We start from the raw sequence: 24744 nt of genomic DNA on the forward strand, positions 1-24744 counted from the left end.
GAATCAAGAGAATCACAGATCTGAGTAGACCAATTTTAGTAGAGCGGCAGATTATAGGATAACTGGAAATACTGGTACAAATGTAAGATTGAAGGACAAATGGTATAATCTGTACAACTTTGGATTTGTAATTGTCTTTTATGTGGTTATATTTCCAGGAGGCGATGAAGAAGAATAACCACACAAGTGTACATTATGACATTGGCGGGTACTATTCAGAGCATGAGTGGATTTCCAAGAATCCACTATATGCTATATTGTTTAAGACGACATCTTTGGAGAAGATAACATATTATGTGTTAGTAGATAAGATACAGAAGAAGAGCGGAATAAATGAAGCCGCAAGAAAGCTGAAATTGAGTTACCGTCAATCTAAATCTCGGAGAGAGTCAAATATTGAAGATGACGATGATGTATATGTATTTTTAACGTCATTGGACACAGATGGACTTAAACCAGTATTGCATATGGAGTTGGTAAAAGGTGTCGAGCAACTGTCAAGAGCCGAGCGGGGAAGTTCTGTTGGCATAAATTATGAGTGTTGATGATCAACAGTGTAATGCAGGAATCATTACTATTTTTAGAGAGGGGGAAACATCACAACAAGAGCCGGTTATTGTAGAGCCTATAGTTGAAGAACTGAATATTGAACATTCGATGGAGAACGCTGATAGAATGGAGAACGCTGAGAGAATGGAGAACACTGATAGAATGGAGAACGCTCAGAGAATGGAGAATGTTGAGAGAGTGGAGATTGTTGAAAATGTTGTTATTGGAAATTCTGAGAATGTAGCGGGTGTGGATAACCCGATAGGTAATGTGGATGTCGTTGAGGGTGGTAGGCTTGAATATGATGAGCCTCCACGTCATGTAGAAGTAAGTCATACTTTTAAAGAATGGGAAGATGGTACTGGTCTTGAAATATTTCAGGAATTTTCTTCTAAAGAGGCAGTATGGGATGTGCTTAACAAAGCTGCAAATAAGCACTGTTATGGTGTGAAGACAGTTGCGTCTGACACGAAGTGACTTATGGTGGAATGTAGTCAAGCTTCAAAAGGTTGTGAATGGTATTTGCGAGCTGGAAAAATTAAGGATTCTGATTTTTGGAGTGTTATAGTACATACAAACATGCACACATGCTCTCGGTCTGAAGACAGTACAAGCTATATCAAACAAAAAGGCACACCACAACTAGTAGCATCTGTTTTGCATGAAGATTATCTAGGTATATTTGATACCCTGACTCCTAAAACCATCATGGGTATAGTTCGAGGTAGACTGGGTTTGCATTGTTCCTACTCCACCGCCTTGAGAGGGAAAAAACAACATGTTAAAAATGTGCGAGGGAGTCCTGAAACAAGCTACAAGAATTTGGAATATTATCTACACATGTTACGAATGGTGAATCCTGGGAAAATAACAAGTGTCGAGTTGGACGAAGAAAAAAGGTTCAAATTCTTATTCATTGCTTTAGGGGCTAGCATTGAAGGGTTTAGGGCAATGAGAAAGGTAATAGTTGTTGATGCAACACATCTAAAGACTGTGTATGGTGGTATGTTAGTTTTCGCAACAGCTCAGGATCCTAATCATCACCATTACCCCATTGCGTTTGGTGTGATTGATACTGAGAATCATATTAGTTGGCCATGGTTTTTCAACAAGCTGAAAACCATCGTACCGGATGATCCTGAATTGGTTTTTATAAGTGATAGGCATAAAAGCATAATATCTGTTGTCTCAGAGGTGTACCCAAGTGCAAGGCATGCTCACTGTATATATCATTTAAGTAAAAACCCCAGAGAATATGTCAAGACCGAAAAGGATATAGCTTCAGATAAATTCAAGGAGTGCGCTCATATTTATACTAAGAATGATTTCGATAGAGAGTTTATGGATTTTAGAAGGAGATTTCCTAATGCCGCTAAGTATTTAGATGAAAAGATTGGGTTGGATAAATGGGCAAGATGCCATTTTGAAGGAGATAAGTACAACATTGACACAAGCAACACAGCCGAATCAATGAACAATGTGTTTGTTGATGCAAGGAAGTTCCATTTGTTGCCTATGATTGATGTTATTATTGAGAAATTTTCTGAATGGTTCAACAAACATAGGAAAGATTCTGCTGGTGCATCAAACACAAGAAAACTGGTGCCGGTTGTGGAGAATGAATTGCATGACCATTGTGAAATTGCAGTACGTTTAACAGTGACTGAGTTAAACAGCTACCACCTTGAGTACAACGTCATAGGTCTGGATGGTAAAACTTATTTGGTGGACTTGAAAATGAAAAGTTGTTCTTGCAGATGTTTTGATATCGACAAGTACCCATGTGTCCATGCCATGGCCGCGCTCAGAAATCTCATGAGGAGAGAAGTAAGAAGAGTGCATATCGAAATGCATGATCTCTGCTCAATATATTACTTGATTGAGACGTGGGCATTGGCATATTACAGAACAATTTATGTTGTGCCCCATGAGTCTGACTGGAGTGTTCCTGCTGCAATTCGACAATTAATAGCTAAAACGCCAGAGTACACTAAAACTGGTGGTGGAAGAACACAAGAAAAGAGGTTCCGTTCTATTGCGGAACGTCGTCGTAAGAGGAGGAGGCAAATGAAGTTTAAACCTGGCATAAACTTGGAAAAGTTTTTGCAGCCTGAGGACACCTAAGCAATTTGTTTTATGTATATGTGTTTTGTGGAATGCTCTGTTTTGTGTTGTTTATAGTAGAACCAATTGTAACTTTTGACAAACCTAGTTCTTCATTTTATGTATGTGTGTTGTGTTGGTAATTCAGAAAACCAAGTTCATCTAGAGACAACTAAGAATAACACTTATTAATGGGGTTTGTGTATAATAAGGTTCAAGTGGATCAACTTGTAGGTTCAACACGTACAACTAATAGGTTCAACAGGAATTTAATTGATGTGTATCTCAATTATGTATTGATGAAATTAAGATAAATTAGAGGTAAGAAGAAGTCCATAACATGAAAAAAATATAGTGATTTTTTTTTTTCTTAATACAAGCTATTGTTTCATATGAAGCTCCATATGAACCTCTCTTCAAAGTATATGGGACTCTTTGTTCTTCTCATATCATTTTACAACAAAATAAGGGAAAATTATGATATCATTAAAATTTTCCAACAATAACCTCTTAACTGATGATTTATCCTGGAACAAAATGTGGTCAACTTTAATCCCTAAAGGTTAAGTAAAGGCCAACTATAAAAACACGAAAATCTTTTAAAGTCCAACTATGTTAGTGTAGGAACAACTGGACACTTAAGTACAACTATGAGTAAAGATATTTGTATTTTAATATTATTCCGCCGACATTTCTGAAGAAATAGACACTTGCTCTCTTATGAGTAAAGATATCTGTATTTTAATATTATCTCAAAAATATATTATTCCGCTCACCTATTTCACAATTCATTTTCATAATTTCTTGTCAATTTCAAAAGTAGATCTAGGGTTTCGATAATTAACAAAGTAACAAAGAAGCGTCGGCGATTTCAGGTTTCAATAATTGATCATGCCAATCAGCTACACTGAGAGTTCCGAAACTGAAGCAAGCTTCGATAGTGGCGGTGCAAGAGCGGACGGTAATTATGGAGTTCCAACCATATGTTTCTGTGGCGAACAGATGAAACGAGAAGTGTGTGCTACTGGGGAGAATCAAGGCAGAAAATACTACAAGTGCCCAAAGAGTGACGTAACGCTGTTTTGTATTGCAATTGTATGCGTCTCACTTTACTTTAGTAATTTTGTGTTCTGTTTTTTTTTTTTAAAATTGAGTATAGTTTGGTGGAGAACACTTATCTAAGTGGTGGGATGATGCTATTGATGAAGAGTTTCTCAAGTTGTGGCACGAAATTAGGACCCAGTGTGGTGTTAATCATCCTGGAATGGTGTCCATTCGTCAGTCATTGAGTCGTATGCGTCTTCAACTTGATTCCCTTAAGGAGGAGCATAGTAAGCAAATGAAGGTGACTCCTACTTTGGAGGCACTTTCTGAGTCAATGCGTGTTATGCGTATTGATATGGCACATGTTAAGGAGGAGAATGACCTTATTGTACGCTTGTACTTTTTTGGAGGTGGTGATGCGATGGAGTCATTTCGTGAGCATCTCCGTGTTATACGTATTGAGGTTGGTGATCTGAAAGAGCGCTTAGCCAAGAAAGAATCTGAGATTCTTAAGCTAAAGGAGTTACTTGCTAAGTGGTAATTGTGTATAACTGTCTAAGACTTTGTTGTATAACTGTCTAAGACTTTGTTGTTTAAGCTTTCTAAGACTTTGTTGTTTAAGCTTTCATGAGCACTGTGTTGTTTAAGCTTTCATGAGCACTATGTAAGACCATGTTGTTTAAGCTTTCTTTCATGAGCATCTATAACAATTATATTTGGTGTAGTACTAATATTGTAGTTGTACCGAATTATACCAGTTGTCTAAACACAAAATTACACATAGTTGTACTTAAACAAATAGTTGTACCTAAATAACACCAAAATACCGACTAACAATATTCGAAGACTATTTCAAAGAAAATCCAACTTTCGAAATACACACAATCCTACTTTCGCTGTTTCTTCCCACCTCTTGTATATGGTGTCTTGAGCAGATTGGATGGTGCCCTTCTTCGCTTCTTCCCAGTTTCTATTAAAGTGACACTGTCATTCTTTTCTTTACCCGTTTTCTTCATGTTCACCTTCTTCTTCTCTTGATCCTTCATCTTCTCTTGTTCCTCAATTTCCACTTCTTCCTCCATTTCCTTTTGATCCTTCTCATTCTCTTCATCCTTCTCATTCTCCTTCTCTTGATCCTTCTCTTTCTCCTTCTCTTGATTCTTTTCCTGACCCTCTGCATAATTTTGGTAACAAACTAATATTAAGAACAAATAAGTAAACCCATAACGCATATCTCCAGCAACAAATAAACTTAACCAAAGTACTCGATCATACCATGAGCCTTTGCAGAGACGGGGTCATTTGGCGTCCCTTGACCAATTTCGTTGTCATTGGACGTCTCCTGACCACAAGTTGTTGCCGTTCCCGGACCATAATTTATTGGCGTGTATTGACAATATATTACTCTTTCAGCTTCTTTATCTAACTGCAATGCTACATTCATTTCAACAACCTCCATTATATCATTCAAACCAGCAAGCTTCTTCGTGATTTCCTCAAACCCTTTCTCCATTGCTTCCTTTAATGACCTAATAGATGCACCCATATCCCGGATTTCATTTCCAATTTCTGGGATTTCATTTCCAATTTCTGGGATTTCAATTGCAGTCTCAAGGACTTGAATGAGACTTCTACCAACCAAGTCCAGCTTGTACTGCCCTTTCCACCATATCTTCTTCTTCTATACAGTTAGACGGTCTCTCCAGCTATCAACAATTGGGTCAATTACACCTATCCCATCATCAAAACCATCATCTATTATACGCCTCAAAAGATTTTTCTCATCCATGTATGGTTCCAAGATGCTAATAATAGCCTGCAAATGCAAATATTTTTTTTTATATTCAAACACATGACATAACATATCCTATGATTAATTAAACTATCAACACAAAGTTCACAAATTATCTACACAAACTCTAACCATTTTATTTCCAACTGCTGCATTAATTTCTTCCAAGGTAAAACCTTTCATGCAACTTTCGGTGAACTTGTGCTTGCACATCCTTGGACAATTCCTCTCTGCCGGTACAACTTCTCTAAATTTGCTTCCAAGATGTGGAATACACTCAAATGCCAGAATCTACAAATAAAGTTACAATGTGTGAGTGTTAAATCATACGACAATCACATTAAAATTACAAAAAATTCACTGAAAATTACCTCCAGAGGAACAATGAATCCACAAAAACTATTTTGTGCTTTTTCTTTCACCGAACTTTTCATGTTCTTCATAACCCTCCGAATCCCTTTCATACACTCATCAAATGAATAACGCCCCAAGGATGTTTCTCCACATCTTCTAAGTCATCAACAACACGTAGAAGGAACTGCTCTATGTTTCCATCACCCTTAGAGCTAGCTTTCACTACTTTGCACAGGAAGTACAAGATAATCATCCTCACTCTATCAGTTGAGCTCTTACTCTTCATTTTCTTCAGCTTCGCTTCCACATCTTTAATTTTAATTTTGTCAATCCTTTTAAACATCCTTCTTGCAAATTCCCAGCCCCCTATTTTTTTTTTGTAGTTCGGTGGGTACTCATGGCAGTCAAACCCGGTTAACAACGCATGCTCTTTCGAAGAATACCTAATAGGCACTCCATTCACTAAAACCAACACTCTCTATCCATGTTCGTACAAGCTGTACGAAGCAGAAGCATCCACATACCTTGCACCATGTGGTTTGGCTCCCTAGGCATGTGGAATACGTGCTTGAATTGAGAATGATTCTTGAACCAACTGACTTCTTCTTCAAATGTCTCTATGTAATCCACTGTCTGGGTCACAAGACATCTGCTTCCTATCTTACAACCCTTGTTGTTATCAGTTTCCTTAAAGAACATTTTCTCTGGCGGCGGTGGTTGGGATTCATCTTCCTCAACATCTTCATAAATATCATCATCACCGGCATCATCACCATCATTATCAGCATCATCACTATCATTTTCAGCAGCATCACCATCATTATCAGCATCATCACCATCATTATCAGCATCATCTCTATCATTTTCAGCAGCATTATCATCATTTTCAACAACATCATCATCGTCACTGCTATCCTGCAAATCACATAGATAGAATTACTTACTTACTTGTTATAGTTATCCGAATTTGCTCCAACTATACTTTTTCTCAAACCATCATTTCTTGTAAATTTGTATTAATTGACACTTATCACTTGCTCAAATGTATCTACCTGAGCATCGGATTCTGATTCCTCCTCTTCATGTTTCCCCTCCTTCGGTGGGAGGTGCTATCACATGATCAACGGCGGCTTCGGTTGTTGAGTCATAAACTATACCACCATCTTTCACAATAGCCATTGCTGAGACCGAACAAGAACAACCAAACGACTAGATTAAAATTCTTTTAATCAAACCAAACAACCAAACTAATGGGATGCCAATTGAGCAATTTCGATTAACAAGATGAAGGAAAGCGAATGATTTTACCAATTCCAATTTAATCGTCTTGGGGGAATTGTTGGCGAAGGAGTATACTAACCGGTAGAAGATGAGCTTCAAAAGTCGATGGGAGTAGATCGAATGCTCGAGTTGATGCAAAGGTTGGGCTCCTTTTTTTTTCCCAGAGAAAATTTTCTTTTTCCTCTTTGATAGTTAGACGAATAAGACTTCGCGATTTAGGGATTTAGGTTCTTTACCGGATCTTTTGTTCGGATGCTCCGTCTTAATGGATTTGGGTCGAATTGTTTGGTTGGGTCTGTAATATTCCATCTTTTACAAGGTTTTATCAACATATCCCTCAGTTTTCAGTATTAAAAAAATTATAAACTAATAACGAAATAAGACAGTGGCAATCACGATCAAACTTTTTCCGGAAGTGGCATTCCATCAGTGCGCTCCAAATCTCTCAACTTTTCCAAGTTAAATCTGCCTACTGAAACAACCGAACCGACCGAACACAACTTTGTTAATTGGACTTGTTAATTCGGTTTTGTATTACAACTAGGAACTAACCACTGAAGTTTTTTTGATAAAAATTTGTAATAATTTATTTGTTTATTATGTTATTTATAATGGTTTGTGATTAAAAATTTGGTTTGTTTATATTATAATTTTGTATTTTAAAAATGTTTATGGAAAATCTGTCAATAAAACATTTGTATTTAGTGAATAAAACTGTTTAAATATTTGTCAATTAAACGAAATTCTTGCTATAGTTGTGAAGTAAGTAAAAAGATATAACTAACATGTAAAAAAGAACAAATAAATATAGCTAGCAAAAGTTTTGAAAAACCTCTTTGAAAACAATATATTCATTGTTTTTTTTGTGTGGCTTCTTAATTTTGACGTGAGCTTTTTTTTTTGTTAGTACAACGTGACCTTAATTGTGCCCCTTAATTAATTGATGTGTGAAACGACCTGACCCGTTTTTTTAGAATAATAAATAATAATAATAGATAACTACAACTAGTGGTCCCATACCCACTAGCCACCTACCACAATCACAATCAACAGCGGAAATAACCAATACCAAAATCTAATAAAATAATCCAATAAATAATAACCAATAATCCATAATCAAATAACAAAAGACATAGAACCAGCAACCTATCAATGTTCTACAGACCCAACTCTAGCAACCTAGCGTAAGCAGACAACAACCAATCGAGTCTCTAGAACATCCTCCTCTTCATTGCCTTGATTCCACGATCACACTTTGCCTTTACCGGCATCACAAACACAAATTACAATGCATGAGTATTTTATAAATACTCAGTAAGGAAATCCTCCCATCTACGGGGCTATACACACAAGCAATAGAGATACATTAACCATCAAACAACAATCAACAAACAAACCAGACTCTGCATCGACCGACACAAGATTGCATCGACCGATACCATCAGGGCCAGCATTGACCGACACAAGATATGCATCGAGCGATACCAGGTTCACTTGCATCAACCGATGCTTCCACTTGCATCGATCGACACATGCTCGACATCACGCGGAAACCCTAATCGCATCGACCGATGCCTCCACATGGCATCGACCGATGCTCCTAGGTCAAACCACGCCGTCCTTGCACAAGCATCGACTGACACACGTAGTGCATCGACCGATGCTCATGCCGAGCATTTTTTTCCCCGAAGCTTCTCGCTGGATCTTCGTTCCTACAACCACAAGAATAGATCCCAAGCCACAAGAAAGCTTCCTAATGCCTCAAACAACATACTAGCAAGCCTAACAACACAGAAACAAACAGATCAGAGTAATCTCCAGCTTAGATAAGCCATGGTCATGCACTTACCTTTGCCACAGAAGAATCTGAACCTCAAACAACCAAGAACACGCTCCTAGGAAGCTCCTACAACGATCCCAGCTACAGATCTCTACATGAACATCTTGAAATCTCCCAAAAACCTCAAGAACGCTCAAGAACACTTTCTCTCTTCTCTTTTCTCTCAAAAACAGCTAAAGTTGTCTAATGAGACAAAATGAACGACTTAAGGGTTTTCTTTTCCCCTTTGCCCAAAACGCAACATTTAACTTAAGTCAAAACGCACGAAATTGAGTCAGCATCGATGGATGCTCCACCTGCATCGATCGATGCACATCCCAAACCGGGATTCTGGTTCACGGATGTTACAATGTGTCCCCTATTTCAATTAGTTAAGAGGATGCTGCCATCTAGAAAATTATTATTTACTTTTCTACAATTTCTTTTTATTTGATATGTCCCCTATTTTCGTTTTTAATTAATTATATTTATTTAATTAGTTAATTAATTTTAATTATTTTTGCTAATCGCAATTGAATGTAATTTTTTATACATTGTAAGGTTAGTTTTATATTTGTACTTCCCAATTAATATAGTAGGATTATTGTTTACAAAAATTATTGGTTGATTTTTTTAGATTTGAGTAATTAATTAGATTACATGGGATTATTGTTTGATTTTTTTTAATAAAAGTCAATGGCATAGTATTGCAAATATTTCTTAACTCCAAGCCTTCTTTGCTAAAACTGCTGTGAAACTGATGTTTTAGTCCATTTTCTTTATTTTGGTCGAATTTGGGTTTTAATTAACTAACTTAATTAGAAGAAAACAATTTGGTTTTATCTTGGAATTGATTTCAAACTTTACATCCGAACAATTCAGTTCAATACGGTAGGACTATATAAACAAAAAGAGAAAAGGGGATATTGGAAAAGGAAAAAAAAAGGAAATTTTGTAACTTTTACTTATCTATATTCGAATGTTGGAACTCTCAAATGTTAAGTGGAATTTGTTGAATATTTTGTTATGTAGTTTTTTTTTCAACTCTGCAGTGAAATGTCGTCAAAGATAATTAAAAAATGTAAGCTTATGAATATTAGTGAAAGTAACCGGGTTGTTGCTGAAAAATGATGGACTTCAAATGAACCATACTACATTGTCCACTTCATATCCTTGGGTCCAAATATAGTTAGAGTTTGGGTAAATATTGTAAAGATCAACGGTGCAGCAGTGTCGAGGAAAACTTCTGAAACCAAAACAATGGAAGATTCAAACAACCCTTCCCGTTTTATTTATTTATTATAGAATAACAATAAATCTCTAGTAGTCCCATATGCACTAGCAACCTAACAACAAACATCAACAACGCATAGTTCAAACAGTTCCAATAACCAAATAAAAATCCAACAGTGAAAACAATCCAATAACCATGACAATCAAATAACAATTCCAACATCCTGCAATGTTCTATCAACTCAATATAGCAACCTAACAATAGCTAAACCACAATCAATCAAGCTTCTAGAACATCCTCCTCCTAATCGCCTAGATTCCACGATCACACTTTGCCTTTACCTACACCACAAACACAAATTGAGATGCATGAGTATTTAATAAACACTCAGTAAGGCAATCATCCCATTTACTGGGATATACACACAAGCAATAGAAACATCCCTAACCATCACCAACCAATCAATAACCAATCACACAAACTAGGGCTCTGCATCGACCGACACCAACCAATGCATCGACCAACACTAACTGAGGTTGCATCGACCGGGCAAGCTTGCATCGACCGACGCAAGGCTCACTTGCATCGACCGATACACGCACTGCATCGACCGACGTGTGCTTGACATTGCACGAAATCCCTAATTGCATCGACCGACGCCTCCACATGGCATCGACCGATGCTCCTAGGTCAATCCGCGCCGTCCTCGCATTGCATCAACCGACGCACAAAGTGCATCGACCGACGCACATGTCGAACACCTTTTTTCCCCGAAGCTTCTCGCCGGATCTCCATCCCTAAACCACCAAAACACACAAACCAAAGCCACAAAAAGCTTCCCAAAGCCTCTAGGGACTTAACAACGCAATAACAAGCCAAAGAAACACATAAACAAGCAGATCATAGAAATCTCCAGCTTAGATAAGCCATGGTCATGCACTTACCTTTTCCACAGAAGAAATCTGACTCTAAAACAGGAAGAGAACGCTCCTAGGAAGCTCCTACAATGATCCCAGCTACAGATCTCTACAGGAACAGCCTCCAATCTCTCAAAACTCCCAAGAACACTCAAGAACAGCAAGAACTTTCTTTCCACTCTTTCTTTCTCTTAAAAGCGGCCATACCCGCCCCCCCTACTAAATGACAAACCTTGCTTTTAAACGCGACCTAAGGGTATGGATTATTTCCACAATTGGCAATACAATAATATATAAATATTAATAATACCATACAATTAATACAATAACTAAAGGGGCCCTAACATCACCGGCTACTGGAGCATCAATACCGCCCCCTCCGGCCACACTCATGGAATCCCCCTGGGCACCCTGCGACTCGCCAACACTCTCTGCTGTCACACTCTGGTCCGCAGTCTCACTAATTGCTGGGACTCTGTCCCTACGACGACCACGACCGCGTCCACGACCACGTCCGCGTCCACGACCACGTCTACGTCCACGACCTGCAACAGCACCCTCTCTAGCCATCTGCACTACCGAGAACAGAAGGCTAAGCACACAATTAACATTACACAAAAATCAAAAACTCACCGTGGAATCACACTGTAGGCTCGAAGAAGATGTTCTAGGACTCCATGCCACACACAATTGACTAACTCACATAATCAATCAAGACATGAAATCCCAAACATCACAACAGAAACCTAGTGAACCCGAACCTAGAACCGTAAGGGCTCTGATACCAAACTGAAACGATCTGACCCGATTTTTTTAAAAAAATAACAAATAATAAAAATAATAACAAACTACAACTAGTGGTCACATACCCACTAGCCACCTAACAACAATCACAATCAACAGCGGAAATAACCAATAAATAACCAATAATAATCCAATAACCAACATTAATTCTAAATCATAAATTAATGATCCAAACAGCATAAACCACATAACCAGCAATCCTAAACAACATTTTAGGACTCAACTCTAGCAACCTAGCAGAAGCCGGACAACCAAGCGAACTACTAGAACATCCACCTCTTCATTGCCTTGATTCAACGATCACACTTTGCCTTTACCTGCATCACAAACACAAATTTCAATGCATGAGTATTTTATAAACACTTAGTAAGGCAATCCTCCCATCTACTGGGCTATACACACAAGCAATAAAGATACTCTAACCATCACACAACAATCAACAAACAAACCAGGCACTGCATCGACCGACACAAAACTTGCATCGACCGACACCAACAGGGAAGAGCATCGACCGACACATGCTCGACAATACGCGGAAACCCTAGTTGCATCGACCGACGCCTCCACATGGCATCGACCGATGCTCCTAGGTCAAGTCGCGCCGTCCTTGCACTGCATCGACCAACGCACAAAATGCATCGATCGACGCACATGCCGAGCATCATTGTTCTCTGAAGCTTCTCGCCGGATCTTCGTTCCTGCAACCACAAGAATCGATCCCATGCCACAAGAAAGCTTCCTAACGCCTCAAATATCATCCTAGCAAGCCTAACAACACAGAAACAAACAGATCAGAGAAATCTCCAGCTTAGATAAGCCATGGTCATGCACTTACCTTTGCCAAGAAGTTTCTGAACCTTAAACAATCAAGAACACGCTCCTAGGAAGTCCCTACAACGATCCCAGCTACAGATCTCTACAGGAAACACCTCCAATCTCCCAAAACTCACCAAGAACGCTTAGAACTCTTTTCTCTCTTCTTTTCTCTCTGAAAACGGCTAAACTCGTCGAATGAGACAAACATACGACTTAAGGGATTTCCTTTCCCCTTTGCCCAAAACGCAGCGTTTAACTTAAGTCAAACGCAGAAAACGGAACCTGCATTGACCGATGCACCTCCAACATCGACCGATGCACATCCCAAACCGATATTCCGGTTTGCGGATGTTACAGTTAGGAGAATGTATAAAGTGGCATAATGATGTACAGGATCATTGGGTTGATGTAGAGATCATATGGGTCACAAAGCATCCTCATAATTGGTTCCATAAAGTATTTATGATATATGCATTTAAACAATTATTTTTAATAGATATCTACACATTTATTTTATTGGTAATTATTATTAGAGTATTAATTGTTACATAAATTGTTATTTAAACTATGTGTTTCAAGTAGAAAGAAAAGGTTATATAAATTGTTACAATGGATAAATTATTTTCTAACTTGATAATACAATAATATTAAGTATTGCCAAATATTTGTTAAGTTTCTTATGTTTTTTTCTATTAATAGCATATCTATAGGTCCTCAAGATGAACGCGGGCATAGTAGTAACTAGACAACAAGAGAAGATTTATCGTCTATGTGAAAAAGGTGTTTTCAAGGAAACAATGAAAGTGGGGAAATGAAAACGAATTTAATGCTCTATTAGTAGAATATTATTTGCTTTTGTTCTTTATATATTATGGTGAAATGGAAATTCTTGATACAAATTACAGCTACTAACGCCAACGGATTTATGGCGCTAGACATTTGGTTCCAAAACACGTTTGGGCCCGCTAAGGAACATGTGGTTGCTCTCTGTGTGACTGCCGATGTTTTGGATAGATGACTACCAGGAAACATTTTTTGCTGACAAACATCGACACTTCTATCGTGATTGTTACATCACAGGAACAGTTGACTTTATCTTTGGAGATGCTGCAACAATGTTTCAAAATTGTGAGATTGTGGCGCGATAGCATATGAACGAACAGAGCAACGTGCAGACGGCTCAAGGACGCACTGACCCAACCAAAACTCTGTCTTCTCGCTTTAAAAGTGTAATATAACAGCGAGCTTGGATCTTGCTCCGAGCAAATGAACAGTAAAATCTTTCTTAGGACGTCCATGACTTGTGTTTATATTATGTTTAGTAAATAAATGTAAGTCATTTGCGATATAAAAACTGGTAAAATATAGATTTTGTATTTTCTGTTATTTTTGAAGTGATAAAATATTATAATGATAAATTGAGAAAACTCAGTAACGTGCTTCAAGCTAATTATGTTTTTGAAAAAAATTATCATATCTTTTCTCTTTGGTCAAAACTCAAAAGTTAGCATATTTAAACTACCAAAAAAAGAAAACATTGAAAAATCATTAAGATCATGATATATAATCTACTGTTAGATCTCACGTATATGTGGGCTATGATATAATTTTGTTTAAATTTGCTAAAATATAAAATTTGAAAATTAAGTTAAATCATCCATAAAGATATATGAAATAGTATTGAATACGCTATCAAATCATTCACCAAATTTAAATCTTAAGAAAATTATATCAATTTCTTATTTTGATTCTCTTATTTTTTTTATATTATGTTAATTACTAATTTTAACACATCAAAATATGTATACTTTAATCACTTTTCTTTATAAATTTATATTTACTACATAATTTACAATAATTAATAATTTCAATTAAATTGCATATGTTTTCCCTATTAGTTGCATATGTTTTCTCTATTAGTTGTATATATTTTCCCTATTAGTTGCACATATTTTTCTATTAGTTGCACATATTTCCCTATTAAAATTAGTAAATTATTATCTTACTTTTCGTTTTATATAATTTTCAAACATTTTATTTTACGTTTTTAAAATATAATTTTTTAATAGAACTTTTTCACTCGTATCAAAATATTATCGATATACTTGACACTTTGGCACGTGTTACTATTACTATTATATGAGTTACCAACTTTGAATAAGCTTTTATATAAGAAGATTAGCATTTATCCTTTTTTTTCTGTTCAAAGACTAACATTGAAAACTCATCTTACTATGTATATAATCTAGTAGCATTAAAATATGAAGTTATCGTTTAGCCAATATAACTCTCGTCTAATTTCTCAAACATGTGAAATAGAAAAATGGTTATACTATCCTTATATAAAAAAATTATATTGGTCTTTTTATTGTATTACTTCTTGTTGACTCATTATATGCAAGATTTAATATTATGATTAGAGTAGTACTAATTTGTTGCCAAAAGACCTTAAACCACTTTTATAATCTTATATTTAAATAATTGCCATTAAGAATTATTTTTGGATTAGAAAAACAGAAATTCTCTAGATTATCACTTATCTAAGTTTTTCTTCCAAAGTTAGCATACATGCTCACATTTTCCAAAAGCAGCATTTATATATATAAAATTTATTATTTAATTTAAATAGCAAAATTTAGTCCTTTAAAAGTAAAACTCACGATTTTATATTTCATAGCTCCAGCGAAGCTTGCGATGAAAATTCTGATCTTTGACCTCAGATCTTGTCAATTAAGTGCCAAATCGATCAAGTTAAGCTTCAATCAAGTGCCAAAACAGGTCGTTATGCCATTGTCCAAGCTATTAAACATTGGCAACATTATTTGTTTCACCGTGATTTTATTCTTTTCACGGATCATAATGCATTGCGCCATTTGGATAGCCAGGCGAAGGTCTCAGCGCGACATGCGACATGGATAGCATTTCTTCAACAATTTACGTTTTCTATTAGTCACCAGTCTGGCGTGACTAACCGCGTGGCTGATGCTATTAGTCGCCAATGTGCTTGTCGCTATTCATCCTACGGTTCCGGGGTTTGCCGCCTTTGCTGATATATATGTCACTGATCCTTTCTTTGGTTCCATTTACCGTGATGTAGAGTAAGGGTTGAACATGGAGTGTTCGATTCATGAGGGCTTTTTGTTTAACGGATTGCGAGTTTGTGTTCCTGCTTGTAGCTTACGGATACAAATCATTCATGAATTGCATATGGAAGGTCATGTGGGGCGTGATAGAACTTTGCAACTGGTCACCGCTTCTTACTTTTGGCCATCCTTACGACGAGATGTAGAGCACTTTGTTGAACGATGTCATATTTTCCAGCAGGCTAAAGGTAAAGCTTCTAATGTGGTTTTGTATTTACCCTTGCCTATCCCAACACAGCCATGGACACACATTAGCATGGACTTTGTTTTCGGTCTTCCTCGTACGTAGAGAGGTCATGACTCTATTTTTGTGGTAGTTGACCGTTTTTCCAAAATGGCTCATTTCATACCTTGCAAGAAGACTACCGATGTTGTGAATGTGTCTACACTTTTTTCCGTGAGATTTATAGGTTGCATGGTCTTTCTTTGTCGATCGTTTCGGACCGAGACTCCCACTTCTTGAGCCACTTTTGGCGTTCTCTGTGGAAGTTGCTCCGTACATCTTTAGACATGACTGAGGTTACCAATTGTTATTTGGGGAGTTTGTTACGTTGTTTGGTTGGGGATCACATTCGGAGTTGAGACTCGAAGCTTTGCCAAGCTGAGTTTGCCCACAACCATGCTACCAATCGTAATCTGGGGTTTAGTCCCTTCCAGTTTGTTTATGGGTTGGTCCCTCGCGATCCCCTCGACTTGACCTCTTTGCCAGACCGTACTCGTTTTCATGGAGAAGCTGCAGACTTCGTGGTTGAGTTGGACCAAGTTCATAAACAAGCATGGGAGAACCTTGAAGCTGCTACAATTAAGTATAAAGTCGCAGCCGATGCTAAACACCGTGAGTTGTTGTTCGAACCAGGTGATATGGTGTGGGTAGTGATTACAAAGGATCGTTTGCCAGCTCGTGACTATAACAAGCTCAAACCTCGGCGCATTGGCCCAGTGGAGGTTCTCGAACGTATTAATCCGAGTGCTTATCGTCTTCGCCTTCCTCCTCCCAGTGGAGAACTCTCTAATTTGCTTGTTATGTGTTGTTAGACTTGTTAGATCGTTATTTGGGACGTTAGGAAGCTTTCTTGTGGCTTGGGATCGAGTTTTGTGGTTGTAAGAACGAAGATCCGGCGAGAAGCTTCGGGGAAAACACGATGCTCGGCATTGCATCGGTCGATGCATATCTTGCGTCGGTCAATGCAAGTGTGAAGACGGCGCGTAAAACCCTAGGGTTTTCGTGTTATGTCGAGCATGCGTCGGTCAATGCAGTGCGAGTGTCGGTCGATGCAAGTGCATCGAGCATCGGTCGATGCAACCCTGTGTCGGTCGATGCATCCCCATGTGGTGTCGGTCGATGCATATTGGTGTCGGTCGATGCAGAGTCCTGGTTTGTTATTTGTTGTTTGTTGATTGATGTTTGATGGTTAGAGATGACTCTATTACTTGTGTGTATAGCCTAGTAGATGAGAGGATTGCCTTACTGAGTGTTTATTAAATACTCATGCATTGCAATATATGTTTGTGGTGCAGGTAAAGGCAAAGTGTGATCATGGAATCAAGGCAATGAAGAGGAGGATATTCTAAGGACTCGATTGCTTGTTGTCTGACATTGCTAGGTTGCTAGAGTTGGGTCATTAGAAACATTGCTAGGTTGCTGGTTCTATGATTCCTGTTATTTGAATATTGGTTATTTATATTTATTGGATATTTATTGGTTATTGTTTTTGTTATTCCGCTGTTGATTGTGATTGTGGTTAGGTAGCTAGTGGGTATGGGACCACTAGTTGTAGTTTATTTATTATTATATTATTATTTATTATTTAAAAAAAACGGGTCGGGTCGTTTCAGGTTTCGAGTGTGAAAATAATTGTGTTTATATTGTTTTAATAGTGTTATGCATCCCTCAACAATCTTATGAAGGAACAATTTGCTAGCTATTTTGTCCACAGCTGGAAATACCTTTTCACAAAAATTAAGATGTATCAATTGATTATATTCTTTAAAAATTAAAATTTTGAAATACGCAATATATGTTGTTCTCTAAATTCAAATATATATATTATATATATATAATAGATTAGATAAGGACCCGCCCGATGTGCGGGTTTAAAGTTTTATAAATTATATTAAAATTTATTATATGTTATTTATAAATTTTATTTTTGTTATAATACACTGATTTATATCCGTTTACATATCTTTTATGCATGTTACCATTAAAAGTGTATTTTTTTACACCTACATATACTCTATGTTACAAATATATTCTTTATCACCTACCTAGAAAATGTCTATATGAACACATTAAGCCAACTATTTTACTTTCACTTCTGTATAGTTTTTTGATTACTATAATTGTTGGCTCAAAAATATTTGAATAAAAAATATATTACATAATATACTAATCAATATATTATGGAGAGAACCTGTGTGGAGAGAACATGTTCACGTCTTTTTGCTATCTCAAAATGGCTTTATCCGGCAACCAATGAAAGTAAAAACTTTTTCTAACATCACAAAATCTTTTGATAGTAACTAATCTTAAATTTCCCAATGTATTCTTGGAAGTGTCTTTGACACACAATGATGTAGCCTCTGTCTCAGTAACGCCTCAACCACCACCTTGCTTAGTGAGCCTATGTCCACTCTCAGTCCATGGGCACACCTTCCTAAGTGGCCTCAACATCTATTCCCGTCCCTTAACCCACCCATATTTGATAGCCGGTTTGTTACGTCTGGGAGACTTTAAAAATTTGTTTACCAACCCTACAAATCAACAAATGATATTTTTCTGTGTTTTGTCCTCACTCGCACAGTTCTGACAATCACTTCCAGGAAAGTCGCCCATCATGAAGTTCTCTCAGGACCCTTGACCGAAAAATTAGTGTATTTTGATGACATATGTGGCCAAGTCAATTCTTTTAAACCTTTCCACGTACATAGGTGTCACAGTCTTTGAGCTCCTATGGATATATCAACAACGATTTAGGGTTTTCCAATATATCTATCTATGTTTGTTGTAAGCTTGTGTTTGATTAGTCTATTTTATCCATCCATTAGGTTGATGTGCTTCTACTCATTATCTCCCTTTGGTATTGAATGAATAATGATAACAATTAAGTTTGCAAAAAAAAAAGGATTTATGACCAATCAATCAAAGTTGAGAAATTAAAAGAAAATTAATTTGGCATAACTAAAAAAAAATTATAAGAAAAATAAGATATGACACATGTTAAAATCTTTTTAATTACTAACATTCAAAACTTAACTTTATATAATAAGATATGGTATCATGGCATGATTTGTTCTCTTTGTATGATAAGTTAGAGTTCTAGAAAGAACATTTGTAATTTCTTTAAAACAATCATTATCCATTGTGAAAATCGTCATAACAACGCTTGAGTGATATATATATATATATATATATTGCTTATTAAATAAAACAGAGTAAATGTAACCACCAGGGTTTTAGCAATTCTCCGGATTCAGAATTAGTGTTCGCGAACCTGCGACCATTGGGTTATAAAAAAAACGGAGTAAACAAAATAGAAAATCTAATTTGAAATGTGCATCTATATATTTCAAAATATGACAAAATTATTTCAAAACTGTCTTCTTTTTTGTGTGCGTGAATTTTTTACTATCATACAGAAGCTTTCTAAAATGTCTTGTCCAAGAAATACAATTTCTCGTCAGTTGTTTATTATGATTACGCTTTTTGGGGAGGAGGAACCATACCAGGAACCATACCACAAGAATCGCCACGCCTATTATAACAATCACGGCACAGACGCCTATCGCAATCAAGAGTCCCAAATCCATTTTCCCTTACTTGTCTTCTCACTAACAATTCTTTATGTGTTTCTTGTGTAGTTTTGTGTGTGTTCTGAATATTATTATTTATATATTTAAAAGTTGGAATTACTCATAGCATTAGCAATACAAAAGGGATATTTTATAATCAAAGAGATCTTAACATTGCCTTCACATACCCAACTTTGCAGATCATGACAGATGTCTAATATATCTAATATTAAAATACATGTCATATCTAATTTAGTGACAACATATATTTTAAGTGTATCTAATAGTAAAGAGACTGTGACAGTATTATATAGATTGTAACATTTGTCAAAAGAATTTCAGTAAAACTTATCAAAAATAATATATGTGCATCTGAGACAAGATTGTTTTTATAAAAAAAAAACTTATATATATATATATATATATATATCTAATTGAAGTAAATAACAAAATCAGTTGTTTATTGATGAAAATATATGTAATGCATTGTATAATGATATTCAAATCATTTTAGCCTTAATTTATACATATATATCTTTCTTTCTTTTTTTTTATACATATTTTTATCATCTTATACAAACTACTATTTAAAAAAAAATATATATATATATATGCATATATATATAAACTAAATGTACTTTATTCTCATGATAACTATTTTTTTTTGTTTTAAACTAAATTGTTAAAGAAGAAAATAATCTGATTATCTTTAACTCTTTATGGATTCCAACTTTTTTTTATATATAGAAATTTTATATATTGATAATTATAAACAGGCCTTCACAAAAATATGTGATGGGCTTTGAATACAAACATAGGTTCACACAGTTACAAAAAGAAGAAAACACAATAGTTTTTGCTATTGCTGTCGTCGGAAAAGGAGATCGGATTCTGCTGAATACCTAGGACAAAGGCTCGAACATTAAAGCCAGTGGCTGCAAGACCGGCGGCATTGCAGCGGAAACACGAAAGTGAAATCTTTAACAAAGCAACCATCACTCTTTTTCCGACTTACTACAAATCTTCCAGAAAAGTGCAAAAGCGTCTAACTTAATTAACACGAAGGTTTTAAGGAGAAAGCATAGGCCAAGCATATAGCAATAACTTTTTTTTTATCTACGCCTATCATTATCGTCACAGCCATTTCTTCCTTACTATGTGACTGTGTATTATATGATCATATTATTAGAAAACAAATAAAAACAAAAAAAAGGTTCGTTGTGTGGTACATGATGTTACTTTATGAATCTGGGTAGTAAAAAATACACGCACAAAAAAAGTAGAAAAATAAAGTGTTCTTTTAGATTATATTTGCACTTAAAATATATGCCATCAAGTCTGAAAAATAAAGAAACATAGATCATCTAAATTGTGGGAGACTTGTTGCATGCTTAATGCAACAAACAATTAAACTTCCATGGTTTCATACTTGGCAAGGTCAATGTGTAAGTGTATTTAAGCGAGCTCAAATCAAAAATGAAGTTCAATAAACTATACAAAATTTGTATGCACAAACTTTTGTCTCAGCACAGATATATGATGTCTGCAAAAGATTCTATCCGACAAAAGACATCAGAGGCCTGCGGATTTTGCCTATGTGTTTCGATTTTGAAGATTTATAAAAATATATTTGAGACACGTTTTAGAACATTATTTGGAGGCAAAACACAAAGAAAAGGGAAGCTTGAAATTTTCAATAGGAATGGAAATATTTCATAGAGTTAAATGGAATATTTCCTTTTGAATTTAGGAAAATTGTTAGCTCAGCAAATGAGAGTCTGAGACACACATTCCTATAATAATTAAGGGTCTAGGGCTTAGAAAGTTAGCCCTCTAGAATGTGTAAAAGAGAGAAAAACCGTATAAACCTTTTAGCACCTTCAGGGAGAAAAGGGCGAGAGTTTTATCTTTAAGATCATTGTTGTTGATCTTAGGGATCTCATAGTGGGTTGGACATAGATTGAAAACAAGTTTAGAGAATATCTTAGAGTTGTGTAAGTCAGAAATTGTACATTAACTGTAATTGTGTTCAAAGTAGTTTCAACAATATTTGGTGGCGTTTGCTGGGCTCAGTTCTCATTGATTCAAGGCTATACATCTTTTAAAGAGGCTTGGGAGATTATGCAAAATATTTTGAAGGTACAACAAGTGTGAAAAACACAAGGTTAGATAGTCTTGCTTCTGATTTTGAGAATCTTAGGATGCATGAGTTTGAGAACATTTCTGATTTTAGTGGTGGAGATGCTATTGTAAATGAAGCTCTTGCTCTTGGGAAGAATTACAAAATTTCGATGGATGTTGCTCTTGATATAGACAATATGTCTTTTGATGAGGTAGCTAGTAAATTGCTAGGCTATGAGATGGAGTACTTATCTTCTGATGTAGGAAACAACACAAGGGATTAATGTTTCCTCAGTGTGATAGTGAAGAGAACACAAAGGCTCGTAAAACGGAAGAACTTGTTAGTCTTGTGGTGAATAAAGCATGCAAAGGGTTGAATATTCCAGACGGACAGAAAAGGAATAAGGTTCAATGTCATGTTAGTCAGGGCTTTGGTCATTTTAAATGAGATTGTCCTTCAGTGAGGAAGAAAGGTAACAAAAGTATGCATTCACCCAAAAGGAAGAAAAACGCACAAAAGCCCCAAACAAACAAGTCAAAGTTTGTTGCTCTTTGTGGTTCAATCAAACATGTTGATGACAAGTTGGAGTTGAAGTTTGATGATGGAACAACTACTAGCTTAGACCATGACCGGAGAGATTCTCAGACTGTTGCGTGCACAAAGACAGATTCTGGAAAAACTTGCAGTGTGGATCAGGACTCTGAACCAGTATAAGCACTTAATTTATCGCTAAATGATCAGACCAACAGTCTGACGAAAGATCTGATAGAGAAGAAAAAGGGAAACTAGAGGCTTGTCATAGAGAAGAATGACTTGTTAAGAAAAATTTCAAATCTGGAAGAAGATCTTGCTCTAGAGAAATTATAGTCTTCTTATTTAGAAAAATGTTTAGGATATCACTTAAGAAACATCAAGATGTTAAGCATAGGAACAAAGGATCTTGACAAGATTCTGGCAACTGGTAAAACATGTAATGTCAGATGGGATTTGGGTTACCATGGAGGTAATTCTGGTACAATTACTCATTTTGTTAAAGGAGAAACTTCGGCTTTAAAATGTGCAGATTCATGACCTTGTATATCTCCATCAAACATCCGAAACATTTTTTTCAGCAAGGTGACATGTGATAATGGGCAGAAATCTTAGCCGCCGTCTGTACACAGCAGCCTGAAGAGAAGAGTGATTGATTATTGGTACTGCAGGAAATTTGGTCATATCAAAGCTCAGTGCTACAGGTTCTTGAATAGGGTAACACAAGTCATGAGAATGAAGAAGTATTACAAAGATGCTCAAAGATCCAATCAAGTTTGGATCAAGAAGCAGGATTTATATTGTCCTCATGACTACACAACGCATGCATCAAGGGACATAGTCTGAATGTGGCTACTCAAGGCATCAGAGAGGTGTTTAACAGAGAAAAAAAAACTAATACATAGGTGTGTGAAATTCCAAGATTCAGGTCAAACATTGGAGAACCAGATATTAAGCCAAAGGATGTCATTTCAGAAACCAAATACTAAGAAGAAAGACGATTGTGTGTTTGACGACTAATTGAAGTCTTGTGATGATGGTTGATACTTCAAGATGTTGTTCAAGGTAAACTTGAGCTAAGTATAGGAACAAAGAATCTTGATGAAACGACCGCACCCGGATTCCCAATCCTCACATAGGATCCACGAGATACGGTCTCACCGGAACCCCAAAATTCCGACGAGACAACCGACGTAGAAATCGCTTCAACCAAAAACTTCCACAAATACACCAAACACCACCTCATCTAGTTATTGAGTCGCACAACCAACCACCCCTAGCGACCGAGTAACAAGACAGGTGGACTGGAAAATATTTGATTTCGTCCAGCCATGGACAACACTTCCCCACAATTATTCTAACTCACTATAAACTCCTCTAGTGTCGAACGACACCTCCACCTGGTGTCGAACGTCACCCATCGCACCACTTGCGAACCAACACACACACCAACGCTCACAGCATCACTTCTGTCAATCTCTTCTCATCCAAACCTAACTCCAGCTGTCCTCCTAGGACCCAAATACACAACAACATGCTAGTGTTGACCGACACCACCTTGGTGTCGCTCGACACCCCAAGTTTACCACAAAACCATCTATACCAGACCACAATACAAATACTTGATTAAATCAAAAACCAACCGTTCATTTCACAAACCCACCGTTGGATATAAAGCTTATAGCACCACGAAGCTACCTACCAAACTTCAGCCAAATCGGACCCCGTTTCAACCTTCAAACATTTCCCTGAAATAGCCCTCTCGAACCAGTTCACGCTGTTCATCCGCAGGTGTTGGTGTCGACCGACAACACAATGGTGTGGAACGACACCAACCCAGAAATCACGATCCGAGCCTCCCTTCAAGCTCCTTCTCACCGCAAAACCCTAATCCTTCACAACAATCTATTCCTTAATCGATTAAATATCAAACAACACGACATACCTGGATAACAACCATGAGAAGGCCTCATTGATTCTCCCAAGCTTGAAAATTTCAATAGGAATTGAAATATTTCATAGATTTAAATGGAATATTTCCTTTTGAGTTTTGGAAAGTTGTTAGCTCTGCAAATGATAGTCTGTGGCACACATTCCTATAATAATTAAGGGTCCAGGGCTTAGAAAGTTAGTCCTCTAGAATGTGTAAAAGAGAGAAAAACCGTATAAACCTTTTAGCACCTTTAGGGAGAAAAGGGCGAGAGTTTTATCTTTAAGTGAGAACCCCGGGTGTAGATCATTGTTGTTGATCTTAGGGATCTCATAGTGGGTTGGACATAGATTGAAACCAAACTTAGAGAATATCTTAGAGTTGTGTAAGCCAAAAATTGAACATTAACTGTAATTGTGTTCAAATTATTTTCAACAAAGTTCGAGGACGTAGGCATTTGCTAAATCTCGTTAAAAACTATGTGTCTCTTGTCTCTTCCACACTTACAAGTGG

The 24744-nt window shown here is 36.6% G+C and overlaps 2 protein-coding genes across 2 annotated transcripts; one reads left to right on the forward strand and one right to left on the reverse strand.

Annotated features, from left to right (window-relative positions):
* On the forward strand, window positions 1399-2673 carry LOC104783824 (protein FAR1-RELATED SEQUENCE 5-like). The gene has a single exon (XM_010508926.1). It carries the CDS (start codon window positions 1399-1401, stop codon window positions 2671-2673), a length of 1275 nt encoding a protein of 424 aa, XP_010507228.1.
* LOC104783825 (uncharacterized protein At3g43530-like) lies at window positions 4584-11663 on the reverse strand. Its single transcript, XM_010508927.1, has 8 exons — window positions 11537-11663; window positions 6959-7023; window positions 6367-6757; window positions 5955-6304; window positions 5621-5779; window positions 5426-5512; window positions 4972-5350; window positions 4584-4870 (listed from the first exon to the last, which is right to left on the reverse strand). The coding sequence occupies exons 1-8, from the start codon at window positions 11661-11663 to the stop codon at window positions 4584-4586; spliced, it is 1845 nt and encodes a 614-aa protein (XP_010507229.1).

The sequence above is a fragment of the Camelina sativa genome, chromosome 4, assembly GCF_000633955.1.
Source record: "Camelina sativa cultivar DH55 chromosome 4, Cs, whole genome shotgun sequence".
NCBI lineage: Eukaryota > Viridiplantae > Streptophyta > Magnoliopsida > Brassicales > Brassicaceae > Camelina > Camelina sativa.

Excerpts from the sequence above, each read along its gene's own strand:
- LOC104783825 (XM_010508927.1), bottom strand. The coding sequence starts at position 11,663 with ATGGCTAGAGAGGGTGCTGTTGCAGGTCGTGGACGTAGACGTGGTCGT. Across the intron at positions 6,758-6,958 it reads CCGAAGCCGCCGTTGATCAT|GATAGCAGTGACGATGATGA; the intron begins GTGATAGCACCT and ends TGTGATTTGCAG. Across the intron at positions 5,513-5,620 it reads CAGCAGTTGGAAATAAAATG|GCTATTATTAGCATCTTGGA; the intron begins GTTAGAGTTTGT and ends TTGCATTTGCAG.
- LOC104783824 (XM_010508926.1), top strand. The coding sequence starts at position 1,399 with ATGGTGAATCCTGGGAAAATAACAAGTGTCGAGTTGGACGAAGAAAAA.